This window comes from Channa argus, chromosome 7 (assembly GCF_033026475.1).
Source record: "Channa argus isolate prfri chromosome 7, Channa argus male v1.0, whole genome shotgun sequence".
In the NCBI taxonomy this organism is placed as follows: domain Eukaryota; kingdom Metazoa; phylum Chordata; class Actinopteri; order Anabantiformes; family Channidae; genus Channa; species Channa argus.
The window spans coordinates 7072884-7097689 of record NC_090203.1 but is presented as its reverse complement, the minus strand read 5'-3'; the positions used below and the strand labels follow the sequence as shown (position 1 = coordinate 7097689).

Sequence of the window (24806 nt, the reverse complement as noted above, 5' to 3'; positions counted from 1 at the left end):
ATAGAGGGTGTGGGAAAAAAACCATGGCAACAAATAAAACTCAGTGTGGGTCTTTGTTTAAACTGGGTTTTATCCAGTAATGTTCAATCTGCATATTTCAGTGTCCAATGGTGTGGGAGTGGAGTCATCAGCGGTCAGCTCATCTCTGAGTTGTGGTGCAACTTCCTACACACTGAAATAGGATTTGAGATTGAGGGTAAAGGCATGAATTTTGGGTTGAGGATGGACAAAAAGTGACATTTCTGTAAGTCAAAGCTCCTGTCTGTTCAGATGAAGTTCATGCCCTTTTGTCTACGTTCATTACATATGTGTGACCAAATACCACCAAAACTGTGCGAATTGCATCACCTGACTCGGCTGCAAGCAATTAAATAGAGTTTTGCTTACTTAGCTTCATCATTCCTGGGGATGCTACAACACACAGATGAACAGCCACTTCGTACTTCTCACACCAACATGCTGATCTGTCCTACAATTTACCCTGCCAACTGTATTATCACAGTTTGTCATCATTGGAAAAGGAACTGTCATGCTTATGCCATACACAATGTGTAATAGCAGTCTAGATTATACTGTATATGTACGTGAATGAATCAGCATGGCCTAAGATGCAAACAGCATATCGTAACTGGAGATCAGTTTGCCAGGGAATCCATCCGTTTCACTGGGCAAATCATCTCTCTCGACAAGTGCAGAAGCAGAGCAACACAGAACAGTCTGAACAACAAGCAAGTACATGAATGAGTGGGAGCGAGAGGGAGTGAGATTGAAAAAGAACGAAGAGAGTAGAGAGGTAAAAGAGATGACAGAGTTATGTGAAATGAAGGAGGAGGAGATTGGGAGCAGATGAACACTAAGCCCGGAAAAAACAGAGACTCCCCGTAATTTACACTCACTGTAAATTATTAATCCAAGAACTGAACAAATGAGTTCAGTGCACTGGGAGGGGGAGATGAATCAGCCCAGTGCAAGATTCCCAAGAGTAACTGCCAAAATTGGACTAGTCCTGAGGGGGCAGAAGTGACACACATGAATGATCAGGCCTAGGTAAAGGATTATTAAAAATCAATGACTTCTTTGGGTTATGCTTTCAGCCAGACCCCCTTTCATCACCACTTACCAATAAATCAGTAAATCATGTATTGATCAGTAACAGTATCCCCAGGATCCAGTTTGTCATTATTGTCATATTAGAAAAGTCGGCTAGCTGCATGGAGCTGAAGGACACCTGGAACAAAAACAGTTCTAAAGAGCTAACACAACAGTTAATGTAGCCAGTGGTCAACATTACCTTTAGCACTCATTTTTTATAATGCAGACATTTTATACATTATGTACAAGCACAAATACAAATAAGTCAAATCAGTTGTATTGCCTGTGCCTAACAAGAGCCCTCTGTTGGTTTTGATTTGGGCTTTACTAAACTGTTAGCTCCTTTAGCTCCGTCAGCATTGTAAGGTCTCTCATGTGCCAGGTTCCCCGTCTAAATAAGCTGGTTCCCCCTGGCCAACTGACCCATGTTAGCACTGCAACAGGCATGGTTTTAAAACTGTAAAACCGCACAGAGTTAACTTTCAGCCAGCTGCTAGCAGAAGTGCAAAACACAGATTGATTGACTGAAAAATAAAAAGCTCCTCTAGTGATGTATAGAAGAATCCTTGCTTATCAGCAATTCAAACTCAGTATTATTAATCAGTCCTCTAAATTAGAGCACTGATGGAAAATCATCACATTACATTTATTTTCTTTATCTGTGACTAAAAACAGGTCCACAAACCAGGTGTTCTTTTTTTGTTTGTTTGTTTGATTTTGCTTTGCAGCTGTTGACGTGTGTGTTATCATGACTTAGGCCGTGAAACCATACTGGTGCATCCTGTTCATTTTAATTACCCTTGAGATGGGTCAACAACTAGACTGGAGTCCACCTGAGGCAAAGCAAATTGATAAAAGAAAAGGCACAAACGTGTATATACAGGTCCAACAAATATACAGCTATGTATGTCAGGACAAAAACCAAGCCTTAGGGAAACCAAGAGACTCTCAGTGGACCTTAGTGATGACAAAACACAAGGTTCACTGTACCAATTCTTCAGAAGTCATCTGCAAAAATAGGAAAACTTCCTGACATCCATCCATCTCTGCAGTACTCCATCAAACCAGGATTTTGTGGTAAGGCGGCTTAACATTAGGGCAAATTCCAAGCATCTGACAGTGAGCGGTTATAATGTCTTTTACTTTAATGGCATTTAAAGGACTTCGGGAGCATGAGGAAAAACATTCTCTGATCTGATAAAAAATTAAACTCTCTGGGCAGAACTCCAAGCACTATGTCTGGCAAACACCAGACACTGCTCATCACCTGGCAAATGCTTATACAGTGAGGTTTGCACTTCCTTTTTCTAGTTCCAATTATTTCATCAGTTATCAAGATTGTTACCCATGTCAGAGGTCTTACAAAAGAGCACATGATGGAACATCACATTACATGATTAAACGCTTTTATCAGGTGTACATCTATACGGATTATGGAAACTACTTGGACCCTCATGCCACTTAAAGCTGTATACCCTTGTAGTCAGCTACACTGATGGTTGGCGTTTGACAAAAAAAGATAGCAGCTTCTCTTGGTTTAACATGACTGATTGATGAGTCAACTTATTTTTTTAAGATAACAAAATACATTATAATGTCATCTGGTTTGATGTACAGAACAGAAAACAAGTGATGATTTTATTGTAAAAATATATTTAATAGATTTTGACTATTCACAAGCAACAGTACAGAACAAAGAAACAATCAAAGCTGCCTAAAGGTCCATTGATGTAGAGTTTTTAAAAACAAACTGCAGCTCACAGACAAGGTAAAAATTTAATACAACCAAGAGCACTCAAGGAAGTGAGGAAGCCTCAATGAAAAGATAACACTTGGCCTTAACATGTTTTTTTTGGTTTTTTACCCTGTCCTTTTGAAGAGGGCTTTTGAATAAAAAGGTCAGTGATGCTGAATAATCAGACTAAACAGGAGATTGGTTGTGGATTTTATGCATTTACGTGTTGAAATGTCTTCTGAAAAATGCCCTTGGGACCTTTTGTATCTTTAAAGGCTGACAGCCTGTTTGCTTTTGCTTCCACATAACAGCATTTGCTTGCCCCAAATGTCAAGTAATAAGATCTCAAAGGTCTCTCTCTTGGGTCCTAAATGAATCTATGAAGTGGAATAATACACTTATTCCTGCATGTACCAAAAAATACACAAAGCGTGCAGTGGTTGGACCAGATGTTAAATGGACCTATCGTGTTTCATTCACTCTAGTCAGCACATAAGTCGTCTCCCGTAAAGACTCAGTGGGCCTCAATGGTCCCCATGCAAATGTTGCTTAAAACGTCACATCCCTGCATTGCTCTAATCTGTTCCAGCCTCCCGTTGCTTGATACCGCTGGGCTCGGCTCTTCGCTTAATGGTCACTGCGGAAATAATTGCAACCATCCATCTCATTTTGCTTGGGACATTCAATGGCAAAGTTACTTCTACTGTCATCCCACAGGGTCTTGCACACACACATATTGTTTTGTGTGCAGCGTACCCCCTCGAGATCCTTCTGTTTTTCCATTTACCTTCACATAACTTCCACCATAAGCTTAATAAATTGTTTACACATAAAGATTAAAAAAGCTGGGCTGTTTAAATTCTTTTTTTCTCCTCATCAATCTACACTCAGTACCCCGTAAAGACAAAGGTAATTTGTAAAAAAACATTATTTAAATTATATTTCATATACACAGGGAAAGTGACTTATTTGGACTTTGTGTTAGTTAAGTATCCATTACACTTTAGGTGGACTTTGTTTTAAAAATGAAGGGGCATTTCCGGGTTAATGCTCTTTCATCCTTTTACTCAGTTGCGTGTTCCTGCCTGCAATTTTTTTGTTACACGTGCAGTTGGACAAAGCCAATTAGAAACCTTGTTACACATATGCATGGCAATAACGAAAAAAATTGGTGTTCTCCTATAGCAATCTGCTTGGGGAAACCAGTTTTCGCTAATCCCCTACCCTGAAACCAGCTTTGCTGTTTACATGACCTTTATAATAATTTTTAAAAAAGCTTTCCTGAGAAAGCAAACAGTCTATGTAAATGCACTGTATGTGTAGCTTTCTTTTGAGTGCAATATTGCCCAAAGTTTCACAATATATTTGCCTACAGGCTGACAAACTATGGTTAATTGCAGCTAGGTTTTATTCTATTCATTACTAAACACTTTTGTTCTTTTTTTTAATGATGTAGCTGCTTTCCATACATATTATTTAAATTGGGCAAAAAAGCATTCTGTAGTTTTTCTACCAATAATTTCATGCACCGTTTAACACATGCTTTAAAAAAAAGTGCTCTTTTAGAATAATCTCTTTAGGCTTTTACCTTAAATATCAAACTGGTTTTAGGGCTCATGAAAATCTCAGGCCTTTTACATTGTGTTGTATAAGTGTCCGTTACACTGGCAGTTCAAGGGCTAAAGACTAGTTAGTCATTTTTTTTTGCTCTCACCATTTCCAGAGGACCACAGCGGGTAACGTTATAAGAGCAGATGAATAGGCTCCCATCTTCATGGAGGGGGATGGTGAGAAACAGGTCTCCATTCTAATGGTGAGCCACATTAACTCAGATGCATCATGCTTTCAGTAGGGTTTACACATAAGAAGTCTAATTAGATCATTTGCATAGCTCTGGAACTCTGGTTCTCACACAGGAGGTAAAGAAAGAAACTTAGGTCTTAGAAATGGCTCAGATTTCTCTACTTTGTGCTGACTGAATGATTGCAATCACACTATTGTCTTACATGCAGTAGTTTACAGAAGTTTAGAGATAAAATGCATATTTTCATTACATTCGATAGCACCATTTCACGTATGTGTTCATTTTCATTATATTTCATTTCTTTGTGTAAAACTACTTGTAACAGGTTTATTTGATTTTACAACTTATGAGCTAAATCTGTCTGTTGGCACTGTAAAAACTGACACATACAATGAAAGAATTACTACCTATTGTTGCGAAATTTTTCCTGTTCCATCTTTTCTTTATAATAGGGTAAATTATGGCTGCACATACAGTTACTATAAATTCAGCATAATTTTAACGTGCGTGCATAATAGTCACATCAAAGGATGTGCTAGGTGAAGTAACGCAACTCAAAAGTCATGCCACATCTTTTCTTCTGCTTGATACAAAATAAAACTCAGTGTTCTCATATTCCATAAGTAATCTACAAGAGACGTTTTTCTGATATAACATACTGTCATTTACTTTTAGTGTTCTAAGATACACAGAGGTTGCTGCTAGCGGGTGACGTGCAGACTCTTCTTTCACAGAGAACCACCAAATCGCAAGCACTCTTGATCAGTTTGATAATCTGACCACTTGTTATTGTTACAAAAAAGGAGGGTGGTGGTCAAAAACAGGCAGTCAGTCAACTTCAACTGTCTTCTCAAACAGCAGGGAGGTGTCCTCAACTGTATGTCTTTACAAACTGAAACAATGAGCAAGGCTGCAAGTACTTGCACTAAGGCAGCAACTCATTGATGATTATGTAGCAGGTGCAAGTGATCCTTCTATGTGCAAGTACTTGTCCTGCTTGTTGTTTCAGTATCTAACATCTCCCTCCACTTTAGAAGAGCAGTCACAATGTTCACCTGCTTGTGTGTTTAGTGTGCTGGGACCAGTTGCATAGCCACTGTTGTGCATGAATGCAATATAAAAGTGGTGTTCATGAAACATACGCTTAAGTTCAGTTTACTCCCACCAAATAAGTCAATTTACAAATAAACAGAAAACTGAATATCATTAACAAGGGTGAATGTACCTGAGAAAGTTCATTAGATGGTTATTGGATGTGTGTCCACTACTGTAGCTTTCCCTTATCCTACATTGGTGGAGATGGACCATGGAAAAACTGTTATATGCAGTATCACTTTTACTGCTGAAAGTATCCTCAACCTATCACACAGGGGTCTTTGTGAATGAGGCAGAAAAAAAAATAGCCCTGGGATTGTACAGACTAAATGTGGGTATTCATATTAGTTTTGAAAGAGTACGACATTGGCATATGTTTGATATTAACTGGAATTTCAACTGTAGTTTGTTATTTCAGTTAAACAAATCCTAAAGCTAAAAAGAGATCTGAGAACACTTTTTTAGCTGATCATATCACGAACCAATATATCCTTTTGACATGACTGCATTCACAAGTTGTAAAAATTGGTGAAGTGAAACAACACATTGGGGGTTTTACTAAAAACATTAACCACAGTCACATCTGGCAGTGGGAATCGAGGTCCACCCATTTCCTGTTATTGCATTGCAATTTATCATGTCTGAAAAAGAAAAATGGTACACCACTCTAAGAGTTAAACCTCATCTGTTTTCTTTATGCATTATCCTTTTCTGTTAACTAACAGATCAAGACATAATTAGTTAACACAAAAGGATAATACATCTGTTGGAGGATATTAAAAGGTTTACAGATATACTATTCTATAACGCAGGACCTTCTTTCAAAAAGTGTACTCATTCAAGGATTGAATGATAATGAGTTTTTGTAATATCAAGTACATTTCAGGCAAATGTTTCTTGTCAGTAGCATTTTGAAGAAGCTCTTAAATGTTCACACTGTGACAGCTGCTTTAGTGAATAAGGGCATTTTGAGGGGTATTTTGCGGACGACTGACAGTTCATTTCCGACTCCCTTAGTTCTCTCTGGTCAAGATAAATATCCAAGAGCTTTTGAAGGGTTTACTTATTTTTAAAAAGCACTGCATGTACCCATCATATCCCCATCAAGCTGTCTCTGTCCAGTGTAATATTACTTTGTCTGGCACAGTCAAGAAACAGGCTCAGCAGCCTGTTACCTACACTGCTCATCCAATTAATAATCACTAAACTGTCTCACGCGCACAAACAGTCATTTGTAGACCATCCAATCGGTTTATTTGTTATTCCTTTGCCTTTACACTGACTGCGGATAGATAAAAATTGCAATTATCTAGCTAGCTATCATCCAACCTTGACAGAAACAAGAGAAATCTATATGGCTCCCTAATGAGCACTGAGCACCATTGCTGCCATTTGATTAGGGACTTAATTGTTAAAATAATGAACAAACACACCCAGCTCTGGCCAAGATGGTCTTGTAAGCATTCAGCTAATTAATGGCTATTTGCCCACTAATGCTGATGAAGGAGAAAATCATTAGGGAGACACATTTTCTTCTCAACCTAGGAAACCTAGACAGCACTGTTTTGACCATGGGAAGAGTCTGGTAAGCTTTCCACATGAAGCTATTGTTCCCGCTTCGGGCGAAAACCTGATCCTGGCCAACTAAGGCCACTACATAAAAGATGATGTCTTCCGGGGATCCACCTAAATTTTAGGTCAGAGGCGTGACAGCATTCTCCAACCATCTTGAAAGTAGGCTGAAACCATGTCACAACATGACGACAACAATGCAGACAGGCCAATGTGCAACAACAACAGCCAGCAAGCTCACACTGGCTCTGTGGCGAGGCAGAGGAGGGGGAAGTTGGTAGAGAAGTGGTAGTTATGCCTGAGGCCGCACATCGTCATGAAGCAGGGGAAAAAAAAAAAATTATAAAAAAATTACAACTAGGACTGAACAAAAGAAAAGCAAGGAGTAAGAAGAGCGTGAAGAAATATCGGGACAAGCCAGGTCTCCCCACCCCACTCTAATGCCTTGCCATTACCCTGTAAACACAACCACGCATGTTGTTTCTGACCAATTAGGCAGGCATAAAGCCAGGGGGCTAGAACTCAGCTGGGGGCTCAGATCGTCTGCGGGTTACATCTAGGCCACTCTCTCTCCTCTCTCCACTTCATGCCTATTTGTGGAATCTGCTCGAACAGCAAGACCAAAGTAAGGGGAAGGTGATGGGTGGAAGAGGTGGGGGCCATTTAATTCAGCACCAAGGGAAGTCAAGAAGAGCCTGCAGCAAACAAGGCCATCGTGGACCTTTCATCTTCTCTACTTTCTTCATCTATAGCAAAACACACACCCACACATTCACTAAATCATACGCTGACTGAAGCTTTTGAAATGTCAACTGGCCTGAAAGAATGTGCCACATGGCAAAACTGTAGTGGGACCTTGGAAGTCCATGAATATTCACAGAAATACAGTCAGTAGGAAAGGCTACTTCTCTTGCTCTCTCTCTCTCGTCATTAAAGCGGGTAAAGTCAGCATGGGCAGTGAAAAAGTGCAGATATTAGTGTGAAAGAATGTTTATTGGTACTCATTTATTTGTGCCTGACAATCACGCCAGAGGAGAAGGTAGAGATGTCAGAGATACAGGCAGAGACAGACTAGATAGGACTTTTCAGAGAACAACATGCAACTTGGGAGGATCCATTGAGGAATGAGTGTGTTTTCCAATAACCATAGGCCTTCAGGAGGCAGGATTAGGAGGTGTACACACAATGACCCCTTTATGTCAGCAGTCTGGTTAACTCAAGATAAATGTTGTACAATTCACAGCCACGGAAAGGAGCGACTGATTGTGTAAAAAAGATTTTTGAGATTCAGGATGATAAAATCTGAGAAAAGCAGAATTCAACTTTGAAAATGAATTTAAAAAATAGACACGCACATAAACACAAACACACACACAAAACTGCACAGCTCCTTGCACTCCCTGTTTGTGGAGGACACTGGCACATGATGCAGGCCCTGCAGGATACAGTAAACAGAGATTTGGGGGGGGTGGGGGGCTCCAGACAAGTACAGCAAAACTAATAGACTAGTGAGGCCTGATTTCAAAACCCTGCAAATACAGAAGAGCAGGAGCAAACAACATGAGGGAGTTTTGGGGACGAACTGGATTTTTATTGTGTTACAAAGAAAACATCTGCAAACCGTTGAGTAGGCCACGTCATCAGGAAAAAAAGAGAGAGAGAGCTGTGTGGGATTTTGAAACTCCTGAGGAACATTTGCCATGTTAGCGTTAACCACATCTTTTTTCTCTTTCCATTTCTCGCTCTCTCTCACACACACACACACACACACACACACACACACACACACACACACACACACACACACACACACACACACACACACACACACACACACACACACACAGATAAACTAAACTAGCTCCTGTTAAATTCGGGCATAACACTAAGATATTACATGAGAGAAATGCTTTTAAGGAATTTCACCTTTCACTTTCACCTCTGACCCAAACACACAAATCATACACCAAGATAAACACCTCTGCAAGCAACCTACATGCATTTCCATCTAAAAAAAAAAGAGATGTGTGTAAAAGCATGTGCACAAGAGTTTGTTCTCTCTCACACACTCCCCTATTGAAAACCATGCTTCAAGTTACCCTGAAGCTGGTGCACCTACCAAAAAGGGAATGTGGGGGAAAAACTGCCATGAATGCAAAAAGGATGTTAGCCAACATCTCCCCTCTTTTAACTCACATATTTCCTTTTCCTCTCTCCATTTCATCCGATAACTTACTTCCTGCAGTGATTGCCTTGGGGTGGAAAAGAGTTGGTATTGTTTAGCTTAATCAGCCTTTATCAGCCACAGAGGTACTGCTAGGCTATGTATATGATGACGTTTCTATATCTTGCTGTTATTCTACGGAACACAAAACCTCTTGGATGCTGCTGCTGCTTTGGCCTTTAGGGTCATCTGCTAGGAGCTTAAGTCCTGACAGCCTTAAAATTATTTTTGATTGTGCCACTATAGACTAGGGGCCAAAAGGGAAGGAAATAGGAGTGTTGACTATTTCAACACTGTCAGTTTTCACACTTCTGCCAACAGTATCTCTTAATTCCACTTATCTTCAAACGGTGCAAACACACAAAGAAACACAGCATCCATTTAACATGATACATCTAAAGGACAACGATACATTATGATGAACAACATTATTGTAAACAGTGTTTACAACAAAATTGAAGAAACATAGTCCCTTGAAATAGAGGGTAAGTGACATGTGTCAATTACACTAAGAAGGTCTATTTACTAGAATCATGCACCAAAAGTACAATGTTACTCAAATTAGTAATTTACCTCTGCATTAATGCTTTATATGTGCTGTAACAATGTGTTGGTTTCGTAAATTTTTAATCTCACCCCTCTACATATTTAGGTTGCATTTTACAGTGCTCTGTTTTGATGACACTACAATTGCTAATAAACTATAACACGAAAAACCCTTTTGCTTTTTATGATAATAATCTGACTTCATCCAACTCTTATGACACACAATACTACACTGGGTGTAAGTAATAGAAATTCAAATGTGTCACTTGCAAGGGGTAATTTGCTGAGAATATTATTGTCACACCTTTTATTCTGAGGAGTTTCAGAATGGCTCTACTAACAGTTGCAGCAACTATCAGTTTTGATCAGTAAACTAGCAACATCTATGTGGTTTTTAAGAGCTAGCAGAAAAAGTATTTTATGTTTGAGCAAGAAATAGAAACTAAACCCATAATGTGTCATTCAACTGTACTCACAGTTGTTAAGTACACTAATATAATCCTGTACGTGCCAAGTCATCTTTTAAATTCACTGTCACAGAGTAAATATAGGCGTCACTGTCACTGTGTCATACAGACATGTTTGGGTTTACTTCCTAGGAAACTTTTATTGGTGGCTTCACTGCAACGTTGAAAAGCTATTTTTTAAAGACATAACCTTGGGCTCTGTGACATTATTATATTAAATATTCCCAATTTGCTGTTTTTCATATCAGAAAACTGTACTATCAATAGAAATATAGTAAATTAATTGGTAATAAAAATAATTGTTGGTTGCAGCTCGACTATAATATAAATAGTTTATATATCCCTGCATGTTGTAACCAGTTTAAAAGTAACACTGGTAGCCCAGGTTGTATGTATGTATAGAAGCCAGGTGGTACGCTCTTCATTGTTATCAGCTGCCTTATGATGTTAACAACCAGGGAAATTATTCTACTGTTGCTGCTAGTTTTCTTATGTACAACTTAAATGCTTAAACTTAAATGACCATGTAAAATTAGAACAAACAAAAGTCTCACAAAAGAAAACAAATCTCAGAAAATAGATCAATGGGTCAATTTCTTCTAATGTAGCACAATGCCTGCATCAGCCTCCTGCAGCATTGACAGGCTGATAATATCTGCTTCAGCTGCCATTGATTTGAACAATATATCAATAACCCGTGGGCCCTGCGGCTCACTCCGCCACATCAACAAACCAAAGATAACGATGGGCTCACATTCCAAACACCAGCCAGTGACATTTGCACAGCATCAACAGGGAGAGGAAAAGCACAAATGTTCCAGCTCTGTGGGAGCTCTAGGAGAGTGTAAGCCTTTCCTTCGTACTTTGTTCATCTTCCGTTTCTTTCTTCTGGCTCAGCAGGCAACCATTTTCCTGGCTCAGACTGAAGGTTGTTTGGCACACCTGGTTCATAGCGAGAGACAGCAGGGGGAATGAAGAGTGAGGGAGGTCACAGCACTCAGAGCTGGCCAAGAGGCACCGGCTTAACGGGAGCATTTTATTCACAGAGACACCAGCTCACTGGTCATTACTGCTATAAGGGGATTTCAGACCCAGCAACAAGCTCACCTATTTCTGAAGCTTTGTGTTAGATTTGTGTGCCTGTGTTATGTGGCAGTTTAGTTGTTAAAGTTTGGTCAAAGTATTAAATACTTTATGCAGTACATCATCTGACTGTGAACTTGCAATGAAAAAGTTGTAATATACATTACATTCTACTCCTATTTTTAGCTTTAAACTAGGTATTTAGCTCTTAGGGTTGTTTTCCAAAAGAAATCCATTATCCTTAAATTGCAACAGTTGTGTAGAGGCCTGTCTCAGCTGGGTTAATTTGACCAGCATTTAATTGTACTGTATTAAATATTTGACATTATTCTTCAGTGTGGATGGAGACTATCCTTTCACCTAAATGTATTTCAGCTACATCTGCTCATGTTTTCTGTTCTCCTTTGTGAATGTGAGGCAATCTATTTCTCTAAGATACTGTTTATTACTGTAGATCACAAGCACACACATTCGGCAAATGTATCTCATACGGCTGTGCACACTGATGCAGGTGGGCTTAGAGTCGGTTGGATAAAACACAGTGACGACACTTCCATCCAAAACTGTCAAATTTCACATTTATTCCTGAGCCGTTCATCGTCTAGATAAGAGGCCAAGTGCACACACACCCATAGACACAGGACAGAGTAGTCATGAAGACTTTTATTGCATCTCTGGAGGAGGCTCTGACACAAACGGCTGGAGTGTTTCTGTCCTCTCCCTGTAGTACACTGTCAATTGCATCTCCTCTCCATCCTAACTTCTCTCCAGGTGAATTCATCATTCCTGTGTTAGAGGGCACATTATACGGTATATTCCAATTTCCTCAAGCACGACTGCATCAGCCTATTTCCGTTTAACATGCAGAGGACGAACAACTGAAGGCAAATCTCTAAGCTTTATAGTAACCGCCTTTTAACGCACACTTCACAATGATGCATGTGATGTTGTACAGACCAACAGAAGAGGAAGATCCTGCAAAGAAGCAACGATCATTCTGACTCTGCGGCTGTGTTTGTATGGAATGTGCTACTTATGCGCTCAGAATCTGGTATTTTATTACTGCACTCACTGTTCTAACCTTACTGAATGTAAAAGGACATCAGCAACAAAATGTGCATGCAGAAAAGGACACCCTCCTGTTGCCCCAGGCACACAATTCTGTGGTACGACTACTGCCACTCAGGCTCTTATGCTGCAGCCAATGAGGCAGCAGAATGGTAGTCCAGGCAAGTCAGTGAGCCATGACATCACAGAATTACAAATTAGAGACTATTAGGAAATTACTCTCATCTTCACCCTGTTAGGGACTTTTGGAGCAGAAGGAGCAATCTACTAGCAGGGAGTTGTTGGAATAGGTAATAAGCACCTTGGCAACTTTGGCAGTATTTGATGGTATCCTGGGGCCTAGCAAGTGGTGGGGCTGCCTTCAAACATTTGCCTTGTGTGATCAGGCAGTCATTGTCCCTTGTTTCACCCTCTCTTGGCAGTGGGTGTGCACACAGAGGAAGAAGGTGGGGAGTCTGCTTTCTAGTTGTTGGCAGTTTAGAAAAACGATGCCCATTCACAGTCTGGGCATTGAGGCATTCACTGGGCTGGACCAAATCCTTTTTGTTGGATCTGGGGAGGGGGGGGATACCCTCCCTCTGCATTCCCTTACAGTGGGGGGAAAAAAAGCCTTTTACAGAGATACTCAGCCTGGGTACCACAGCATGAGCTGAGAGACAAAACAACTAAAAATGTAATTCTGTGTGTTTTATGCTCTGAGATATATACATCAAAACATGTTGGTATTGTCAGCTGTATTGTTGGTGTTAATGCACGGTTTTTAAATCTGTAAACCTGGACAAAGCACGAGCTCACGATGTGTCAGCCTGCACTGACATCATGAATGTGAGCCTTCAGGAAAAAGTAAAGGCATATGGAAAGGTGCCAGCAGGATTGAGATGGTGGAAACGGTAGCAACAAGAATAGCAGACCACAAAAACACACATTACAATATGGACACCAACCCAGAAGCACACAATGTACGTAAGCAAGGACTTCCAGTCCTACCACACCATAGTAAAGGTCTTCACTCCGGGAAACACAATTAATATTCTGCAACTATAATTAACTAAAAGAGGGGGTGATGGAAAATACATTTTCCTTAGACGAATACGACCCTGGGGGAAACACTTTGCAGAGCTCAGCTAAACAGAACAGGAGAGCAAAGTCACAGACAAGTGCATCAAAGGAGAAGCAATGAATCAGTGGGAGCTCAGTGCATGAGGGCAAATAAATGTCTATCCTCTGACTCCTCACTTATCATGTTGCACATCACCTCTAGGTATGAGAGGCATCTGAGCAGTGTGAGAGGGTGACAGCAGGCTGGAAGTGAGAGCAACAACAAGACTTAGCCATGTCACACACCAAGGATGAAACCCATCCCCACATGCAGGCCAATGACTGCCCTGCCATTCCACTGCCCCATTACACTCCTCCCTCCTCCTCACCAGCCTCACTTGCCTTGAGTGGGTACAGATGTGTGATCCACAAGCGCACCCACTCTGGAGCCCTTATCGGAGCCACAAGGCTCTACAAAAGGCTGGAACACAGCTTAAAGAGCTCCTGGCCAAAGTGTTGCCGCACACAGTCACATCATTTGGAGATGAATTGTATGAGAGAAACAGAGATGCAAAAACTAAATGCAGGACATTGCGCCATGCAGGCAAGCTTGGAACAACAAATAAGGCAATGTCTGATGAGGTGACATTACAAAAGTGCCCTGCATTCCCACACAAGAAAGTGCAGGTTGTGCATTTATTTTGCTGAGCTTAAGTTCTGCCTAACTTAGAAATTTCATCACACTGTTTTTACTCTTAACTCTGAGTGTTTTATAAATATATTCAACGTCATGTAATCTCAGTTACAGACAGTGAAAACACTCGAGTCATCATCAGCACTGACAATATTCCCTGTTCTCATTAATAGAACCCCAACAGGAATTCATCCAGGAAAATAGGCACTGGGTAAATTTAGACAGCTGATATGACTGAAAGGGGTCTATTTGGTCTGTTTGACAGGAGCTTGGTAAACAACTGTCCCACTGCTTCTATAGAAAAATCGTCTGCATTGTCAGACAAATTCAGACAAATCAAACTCAACAACGGAAGTATAATTACTTCTTTCAAGCGGGCATGTCTGTTTATTAAAGTCTGACTAAGGCAAAGTGCTGTTTATCTGTTGGGTTCATTGTGTTTTGACAGCATGACTATGCTTCCGTTCAAAGGACTGTAAGTGAAACTTATTTGCTTTCTGTATATTCAGAAGCCACAGAGACTCAAAATAATGTGTTTATGGCCTATTTTGCCAGTAACTGCAGTGATGAAGGGTACCTGATTAGATGATTTAATAAAGAGGAGTGATCAGAAATTACTCAACTTGTTCTTCTTGACTAAACCCTCTTTTCTTTAACCCCAATCTTTACTGTCCCTGACGCATTATTGTAAATTAACGGTACCATACAGTAAATCGATTACGTGATTGACACGATCCCCTTTGCAGGGTCGCTTCACTCTCACATCCTTACCTCTTTGACTTTCTCCCGGCGCTCGTTGGTCTTGGGGTCGCTCGGTCCGCCGCCGTCTCTGCCTAGCGGGGGTTTGAGGAGACACCATTTGAACTTCTTGTAACTGAAAGTATCCGAGTTGGCACCATGGTTAGAGGAGGTCGCCTTCTCCGAGGCGGATTCCGTTTTCGCCCTGGGTAGAGTAAAATCCTCCTGCGCTTTGCCCCCGGCCATCCGCTCCTCGGTCGCCTCATGAGAGACGGATGGTTTACGGTTCAGACTTTTCAGCTTGGTGCTCGTCTCCCCTTTGGCCGAGGTCATGCTCTGGTCTTTGGGTCTTTTTATGTGCTCCCTGGCATCGTTCTCGGATCCTACAGTGACCGGCTGTGTCTCTGTCTTGGACAGAAAAATGCGTTTTAGTCGGACAGAGTCAGGCAAAAAGAAAAGGGCCCCAAAACACAACGTTACCAAACCCGAGAGAAAGAGCAGAAACACGAATTTCTGGGACAGGCGCAGACCCATGCCCGATGCCGACACACCGGGCAACTTTCGGAAAACCATTGAAACTTTTCTTGAGACGCTGCCTTACAGTATTTTCTCCGAGACTACACAGTCTCTCGTCTGCACTAAGCACGCTCTCTGCTGCCCTGAGGCATGCAGCTATAACGTCGGGATACGCGGGGACTTTTTGCGCACCCCCGTTGACACTTCCAGAGCAGCAGTCTGACACAACTGTCTTTACGCTCGCTATGGACTGGATCTACATAAGCGAAAGTTAGGCCTGCCTACATCTACGATTTACCAATCATTTGGCAACACAACTCTAGAGCGTTGGGTGAATTTGTGGATAACACGGTCAAGGACATCTAAAGACCAAGATCTGAGTTTGTAAATGTAAATAATAAAACAATACGGGGCCTCGGGGCTGTCAGATAACTGGCACTGGCGTTTTACTGAAGCTACAGACAAGAATAACAGGAAGACTATAGCACGCGCCCGTCTAACAATTAAATGCACTTTTATGAGAGCTAGTTAAACGTCTTGCAGTCTGTCAGGCATGTGAACAAAGTTGCGTCTCTGTGCATTCTGCCACGCCGTGCAGCTCGTCAATAACACACTGCCCTACGGTGCAAAACCTCAAGCGTGAAGCAGAGCATCTTTTCCTTGTCTCCGTTTATACGGACCCACGTTGCCGCATTAGAAGCTCCTGAAATCGCATCAAATACAGACGAGCCGTTTAGTTTGCATCTATCCCGTGCAGCTGGTTGACGGAAACGCGTGTATGGTCATGTCTCCTGCTTTATCTGTCAATTGCGCTCCTCCAGCAGCCTCCGCTCCCCCCGTTTCCTCTGGCGTCAACACGCCGGGCGAAACAAATCGGTGGATGACATGAAAGAAGGCGGGTTTTGTCCCATGCGAAGTTATCCTAGCCCCCGATCCGAATCCCTAGAATAAACAAATCCACCATCCAGTCCGCCGGTTTCCAACGAAGACAGACACGTCGCTCCAGTACCCGCCGTCCGCCCGCCTGCCGAGCCTCGCTCTCTCGTCTGTGGTGCGCACTTGTGTCGCCGTGCCGTGGACGTCCGCCTGCGTAAAAAAAAAAAAAAAAGCTAGGGGAGAGGGCTTGGATTGTATCATATAGCGCAGGCAGGGCGAAGAGGAAGAGGAGGACGGGGGAAGAGCTATGAAACGGTCCGCTGCTCGACAATCCAGTGGGCTGGTCGGATGTCTTGATGGATATTCACAGCGGCTTATCAAATCCCAGTGAAGCCGCTTGGGCACAGGGAGAGAGGGGTCTGAATGGTTCTGTACGTTGGAAAGCCTTCCCCACCACCCCCGAGGAAAACGAGCTTGTTTAATGCTAGAAAAGCTTTTACAAGCGGGTAGATATGTTCGCTGGAGAGGTCTCAACACGCCTTGACAATTAAATAAGTCAAACACTCAGCATTGGCCACTGTGTTCATTTTGGGGAGGAGATTCAAGCCCTCCGTACAAGACCCCCATTCGTTGTTTTTTGTTTGATTCCCAGACCTCACAGTCCATGGGGGAAACCCACCAGACGAAGATGCATTAATTAATTAAATATACAAATACACACATTTATTTTACGGTGGGTGTGTTAGATTAGCAGGTTTACACTGATAGCATCTACACCACCTGGAGTTCGGCCCTGAAGTGGCATTTAAGCTAACTTGGCTAATAATCGGAATTCCCCCAAGATAAACGCTGATAAATGTTTGACAGCTTTGACGTTGTGTGATAATACTCACCGTTCTTTTGAAGGCATTTCCCCGAACAGACTCGCCTAAAATAAAAATAATAATAATTTTTAAAAAAAGCCAAGGCGGGTGTAGTTACACTAAAAAAACAGTCCTAAAGTTTAGGACATGTTTCCCGCGTTGAAACTCTTAGTTAACCAAACAACTTTGGCAGCCGGAAGTGACGCTTTCTTAAATGTTTGTGTTGTTTCTTTTTCAGTAAAATTACAAAAAAAAAATTTAGGAAAATTAGCCAAAATCTAAGTTTTTTTAAGTTTAGAATGTTTTTTAAATATTTGTTTGGTATCACATTTGGTGTATATATTTATATTTCTTTCTGTATTCTACAGTAAAAACAAGGAGAAACGTTCCAAAGTATTTTATGAGTCTCTAAGCAATTTGGAAATGTCTTTAAAACTGTAATAACTGTGGCGTTTGACGTCAAAACACCTGCAGTGGGGTTTGAATTTTGGCTCCTTTGAGTTTTATTAGAAAACCAGAAATTCTCAGTTATAAAAAAAACATTTTCCAGACCACAGATGGCCTATAGATGTTGTGAACATCAGGTTCCATTGTTCACTGGGTCATTTCATTTGTGATTTCTTTTTTGCCTGAGGTCCTGTGGTTTTTGCACAACTATAATCCTCCAACACTGAATATCATGAATGCTATGATGTTCTCCCCACAGCAACACATGGAAGTTATTGCTAACACAGGTTTTGGTCAAAAATGGAGCATGACTAATGTGGAACATGTGGAACAAAGGAGTCAAGGTCCATTTTCTTTTAACAGTATCGGTTTCCATTAGATGCTCTGTTGTCATGGAGACTGATCTGTTGACTGAATTCAATGAGAACAAGCTGAAATTGGATGTCAAAATGCTAGAAAAGGAACCATGAGTTGGGAAAATACTGCTGTATTTCAAAGGCCAAAAAAGAGCTTCTTAGATTTTGTTCAACACTTTGAATCATGTGATTGCACGGTGCTCCATTCTCACTCACATTCACATCTCTATCAATGTAGAGTCACCAATTAACCTAACATTAAGTTTTTGGAGTGTGGGAGAAACCAGAGTACCCGGAGGACACCCTTGCAAGCACAGGTCACCTGGGTCAGCTTGAATGAATTCAAAACAATAGAACCACCATGTTGAGTAAAGATTTTTTTATGGAGAACGAGATCCTTCACTCCCACCCACAATATATAGCGACAAAGGTGATAATGTCATCATATAACACTGTTGTACGATATCTTTGTGGCACCAAAGTGTAAAACGTTTAGGTGACATTTATTATCCAAGAACAAATACAGGGATCTGGACATCAGGGACCTTAATGCTGGGTATGGCCATGAACACAGTGTTTTCTCAGGTTTAAATAAGATAGATGTGCCCATCAGCTGGCTATTACTGAAAAGCCTGAACAGCACTATTCTGCTAATGCTCCTGAAAGCAGGAATGAGAAAACAAAGGTCTGATCGGTTCCAGTATTGGCCTTTAATTTCAAGTCCTCCCAACCCTCACTTAATGGCCTCCATTGGTCCTTGGAGATCAGGAGTGTTGGTGTCATTCTGTTGTCCTTAAGTTGCCTCAGTAAATCCTTCAAATCAATAGATCTTTAGTGTCGTTGGCATTTTCTGACTACATCTGTGATGGCTGAGGAACTCCTGGTGAACCTGCAATCCGGATGTTCCTCTTCACTTGCCTCCGTCTCCTTCTCTCCTGTTGGAACAATCATTTTTTTTCCTTCCAGCTATATTAAAAGTTGATATTAAATTGTAACATTTTTTCACACTTTTCAACACTTTTTAACAGCGGACACATAAAACTCCCCAGGCTCTTTTTTGTTTCCAGGTAAATATGGTGAGATTAGTAAATTTTAAAGTAATTTTACTGCTCTCGACCCCAAATTTGCGCTGCTAATCCTTCTCCCTAAGACTGGTTGTCAGTAATTCACAGAACAGAGGGGCGAAAAGAAGACAGCTGTTGAATTAGTCTTTTTATTTTGTGATCCAAGAGCATTTCCCCTGAGAGTAGGTAAATCTATGAAGCATTTTGTGGGCTGTATCACTGACAAAAGGACAGTTTGTAGTTAGAGAGAGATGAGGGCTTTGTAATGGATCAGCGTATGCGTTTAATGAGGCTTGAATCTCGTGTTGGAAGCACTGCAACAGACACGTAGTGGTCACTGTATTACAGTATAAGACAATCCAATAAAGCTGTTCTGTTCTACGTAAAGACATGGTGCCTACCATGATTAGTTGTTTTCTTTTTTGTCTGCTAGAGTAAACAAACTCAATACTTAGGTAAAAGTGCAAGTACCTGCCAAAAAGTACTTAATTGCAAGTAGAAGAACCACTTTTCATTCTGTACTCAAGTTGAAATATTTATTATATGCTCTGAAATGGACTTAAAGTACATGAGTTCAAGTACTCTTTTAAGAAAACCATTTATTATTATTATTGTGTATTGTATTAATTTATTCACTCTATTAAATGTGATGTTGTTGGTAACATAAGCATAAAAAAACATTTAATTATAACAAAAATAGGGATAAAAGTCTTTGTTACCTAGATAATTACTTCATGTACTGAGAGGTGGTTAATCCAGGATTACATATCATCATTTATTATTTTATTTATGGTTTTGTTATATTTTTATTAAGACTGTGCATCTGCAAACGAAACTGTAAAATAATAGCAGTGGATTAAAAAGTACATTATCTTCATTTGAGTTGTCGTAGAGTAAAAGTAACATGAAACGGAAATTCTCTGGTAAAGTACAAGTACCTCAAACTGTACTTAGATACATGTATTTCTAATCTTCTCCCTACTTTAAATTGTGAGGACACAAAGTTTAAAGCACCTCTCAGAATAATAATATATCACCATGAAGTATGACCTTGGTGCTAAAACACACAGTTATATTTTACCTTTTTGTTTTTTTTAAATGTCATTAATTATTGTAGAGTTTACAGACTCACCACCACCAAGAGGCCCCAACATTTCCACTGAAAATAAAAGGGGTTTTATACGGCTAAATGGCTCCTGGATTCCCTCTCACCTCTGAAAGTAACTGCCGTGTGACAATGCAGCGTGCGCTTTCGTTCATGCCGACTGCGGCCCGTTTATAATGCACCCCTGCACACACACCCATAACATCCTCTGGAACGTGTAGACATTCCCATCATTTATGTACAATGATGTTTTATAAGCATGGGGAGGAAAGCGAGCACGGTTGTTTGCACGTGGTTAATAAAGAGACATTTCTCAGTTGGGCTTACTTGTCAGATTAGTTATCAGTTGGAAAGCATTTCCAAAGCCGAGGTACATTAGGGAATAGAATGTATCCACTTTTCTACTCTTGCAGTAATTGGTGTGTGATAATGATCAGAGGGGAGAGATATGTACGTTTTTTGCTCTCTAAAAAAGCCACTTTATTTACATTCTGCAGTCAGTGATGAATGGACGTTGAATGTTGAAAAATCACAGAAGGTATGTGTGACGTCTGGAAACAGCCGTGTTTAAAATGTTTTCTGCAGTGGGTCACAGAGTATAACATGTCCTGTGATCCATAACCATTTCTGCTCTTGTGTTCAAAAATTCAATTCTGTTCCAACCTGCGCTGATGTTTTATTCATCAAACGAGATGCCAATGAAAAAGTCCATCTCTGTGTTCTGCTCGTTCTAATACATCAAACAGGAGGCAGAGATGTATTGGCCGGTGCCAGCATGTCCAGATTAATAATGTCACCGCGGCTGCTGTTTGTTTTTTTAAGCACTGCTGCAAAGCCTTCCCTGACACTGGGAATCATGGCCCGACAGGACACTCGATGTCGAACCATAAACATCAGGATGCAGTGCTGACCCTGGTGCGTGACGTAGACAGGGAGCACACTGCAACACTCGATGAATTCTCGGTAACTTGGCAGGATGAAGCACCTCAGACCCGAAGGCACCTTATTTTAGCGATTGATTTGTTGAAGCCGTTTACTTCCTGTGGTAGAGGAAGTATACAGATTTTTATGTAAAAGTAGTAATACCCCAAAGTAAAATGTGTCATTACAAAACTATTAGCATCAGAAAAAGTAAACATTAGGCATTATGGGCTTTGTTAGCATGTTTGTTATGGATAATATTAATATTACTTTTGCTGATGACTTAAGAAAATAAGCAGCATTTTCATGATGTAAGGGGTGGAGGCCACAGTAATTCCAGTTACTTCAGAAACGGCATTTCCGTGTTTTATGAGCTGATCACGGGTTTTCTATGTGAAATCTGAAATTGCACAGCCCTTCAGCTTTTAGTCATTGTCACTAAAATAAAGAAGAATGCTGGAAACCTTACAAACTAAGCAGAAATAACTGTAAATAATTGTTTATTAAAAGTAATATTCTGTGGATTTATGCACAGAATGTAACGACTACAACTACTTTCCACCAGTTATGTCTGTTACTGGCGCAGGAACACAGTTTTGTCCTATGTTTGCACTTTTCTTTTGAAAAGTCTTGATTTTCCTACTTGTTCTCCTTCCTCAGCATTAATAGAGTCCAGCTCAGATCAGCCATCAGTGCAAACAGTATCAGCGGAACAATAAGCTCAGCATTGTTGCCTTGCTGCAGTTATATTTGTCTGTTCCTTTTATAGACAAGACAAACAGCAAACTGTGTGTGTGTGTGTGTGTGTGTGTGTGTGTGTGTGTGTGAGAGAGAGACTGTTGAGTGACCAGTCTGCATCAAACTCATTATGAAAATATTTCATGTGTAGCAAAATATTTTCAAAGCACATTAGCCGATACTGAGAATCACAGCATTCACTTTTCAGGGGCATCAATGCAAATGCTGGAGGTTTTTATAGCCTAAACACAACAATTAGCCATACATTAGAGGGGGTGTGTGGGCCATGTAAATGAGTGCGAATGCAATAGCAAACACACCATTAAGCTGATGGAATGGGGCCACAGCAAGTCTGACTCCCACCCCAACGCACTGATTAACATGCCAGTGTGCTTCCAGTCTACTAACCATTCCTACAGTGAAATTACAATTGAAAAAGTAGAAGTATGTTCAGTGAGTACAGCACTTGTTTTGGCAGATGTGTTTTGTGGCTGCACACTGCCACCTGCTGGTTTGTTTGGCTATAGCACATATTGATTCTAGCTTGGCATACAATCCACCTGTCAGCCATTTACCCTGATGTTAGAAGTGAATACAGTTTAGACAGGTGATGCTCACGAAAGCCTGCAGCTCACTGTCAGTCACAAAGGTTTGCACGTAACAACTAAACTGTCCTCTGAGTCCTCTGTGCTTTTAGAGGTGACCCAGCGTCCGACTGTTCCATAAAGGCGCAGCCACTTTAAATATTAAGGAGCGATTAGCAGGAAATAAACAGAAGAGCCCTCATTGCAAAGGAGACCAATTTAGCCAGCACCACCAAGATGGCAGCTCGCTTGACAGATGATGGAGACACACAGTTTTAACTACAGCAAAATAACACTAAACAAACACTCAGACCAATCCATTTGAAAAGCTTTCAGACTTAATTTCACACTCCACATATAAATTTGCAGCAGCATGGAAGGCTATTAAATGCTTGGCACAAGTTTATTTTGCTGTGAGAAACAAGTGCACAGTGACCCTAACTTCCTCGGTCCTTTTTTCTTTCTGATCATTAATAAGTACAGTAAATAAAATGCAGTGCTTCTTATTGCAAAATCTGATCTGAGCTGAAATGTGGTATAAGATACAGTATTTATCAAAAACCCATCATACTGTACTAAAGTGAAAGCTCGTGGACACTTATCCAGTATTTTACAACTCGATATAAAAAACCTATGCATCAGTAAAAACAGTGTTTAGAAAATTGGGGCTGAAGCCTCAGAAATAAAGTAATAAAAAATACTCACTCTTTTAGTAGACTCATGCAGTTGGTGGCTTCTCCAGTCAAAACACCACAGCTTATGTGTATTGCTACGGGTTTGACAGGAAAATGGGAAACACACTCTTCTAACAGTTGAGATGATATTACAGTCGCACCCTGTCTGTAAAGCAGGTACAGTTTGATACAGTAGCCAATTGTAGCTCTGCTTAAACACTGGAAACAGAGGAAACATCTGGCCAGTCTCAGTACAAAAAGGCTGCCGGTACCTTTAAAACTCACCAATTAATAAAGTGTTTGTTTGATCTGGACAAAACTGTCAAGTTGTGGTTTTACATAGTGTTGTGTGTATTGCAGTTAGCACTGGTGTTTTCCACGCAGACACGAGCAGGATATGATACTTACCTACTCATTTATCCCCTGGCGAAAAAAGAAAACGTGGCAAGTTGAGCTAAAAACTGAACAATGGTTTGTAATATTAATCCATCTTAATCAGCTTGGAAAAACAATAGAGATAAAAGTGCTTGTAGTGGCTTCTGTTTGATCATGATGAGTCCTATGATAGTTCCACATCAGCGGTATCATGAATGTAGTGTTTTTTTATTTTTAATTTTTTTAACTAATGTTTGCTTGTGGTGTTGGTAATCTGGGGATTTTTCCGTTTACTTACTGGATGAACATTGGCTAAATGCTCCCAAATTCATTTTTCAGCCACCGACAATTGTAGTAATTGGAGTCTGAAATTAGACCCTTCAGATGTAAAATTAACTTGGCCACCCAGAGGCTCTGCTAGAAAATGATAGAACGCAACAACTGCCAACAATTAAAAAGTGTGAATATTCTAAATAGAGCATATCCATTCCAAAAATAAAAATAGAGTGAATGTGGCTGTCAGGCCAAGCTGGTAAAGGAGCACATGAGTCATTGTGATTTTCCATTTAACAGGAACAGATGTGGAATAAACAAACTCTCTCCGCTTTCTCTCTGGATCTCTCACGCTTCCCATGCAAACTGCGCCACTGCCAAGCGGAGTAATGCCATTAGACTCTAACAAGGCAGACAGTTCATCCTGAGTTTATTACACTCAACAAAGTATCCAATTATAAAATGTCTCCCAGATATATAAATCTAACTCATCCTTATTACATTTTACTTCTGGGACTCATTCTGTCTATTTTCAGAAAGCTGTTTGCCAGCTGATTTTATTTTAATTACAGTGTGCACATTATCCCTGTTGGACAAAAGAGGTTAGAGCAGTTTCAGTAAAACTGTGTTGGTCCTGAAGGGACATTTTTTTTTATTTGTATTTTTTATTCTTGCTTATTTCTCCCACAATAACTTCAGCCCCAAGTGATTCAGGGTCTTGGACACATCAGCTAATTAACACCCTGTACTTAGATGCATGGTTTAGAGCTAAGGTAGAGGAACATTACTCACAGTAAGTACTCTTTGTTTCACAAGGACTTACTAGAATTCCCTGGTACATAGTAGATGAAACAACAA

The 24806-nt window shown here is 40.6% G+C and overlaps 1 protein-coding gene across 2 annotated transcripts in view; it reads right to left on the bottom strand.

Annotated features, from left to right (window-relative positions):
• Window positions 1–17029, bottom strand: part of LOC137130119 (mannosyl-oligosaccharide 1,2-alpha-mannosidase IA) — a 166765-nt gene extending 149736 nt beyond the window's left edge. Inside the window, exon 1 of one of the 2 annotated variants that reach the window (XM_067509854.1) lies at window positions 15190–17029. In XM_067509854.1, coding sequence (XP_067365955.1) covers window positions 15190–15729 — 540 coding nt within the window. In that variant the 5' untranslated portion in view covers window positions 15730–17029. The remainder of the gene's footprint in view (window positions 1–15189) is intronic. The other variant, XM_067509855.1, reaches the window with a different exon arrangement.
• Between the last annotated feature and the right edge of the window lie 7777 nt (window positions 17030–24806).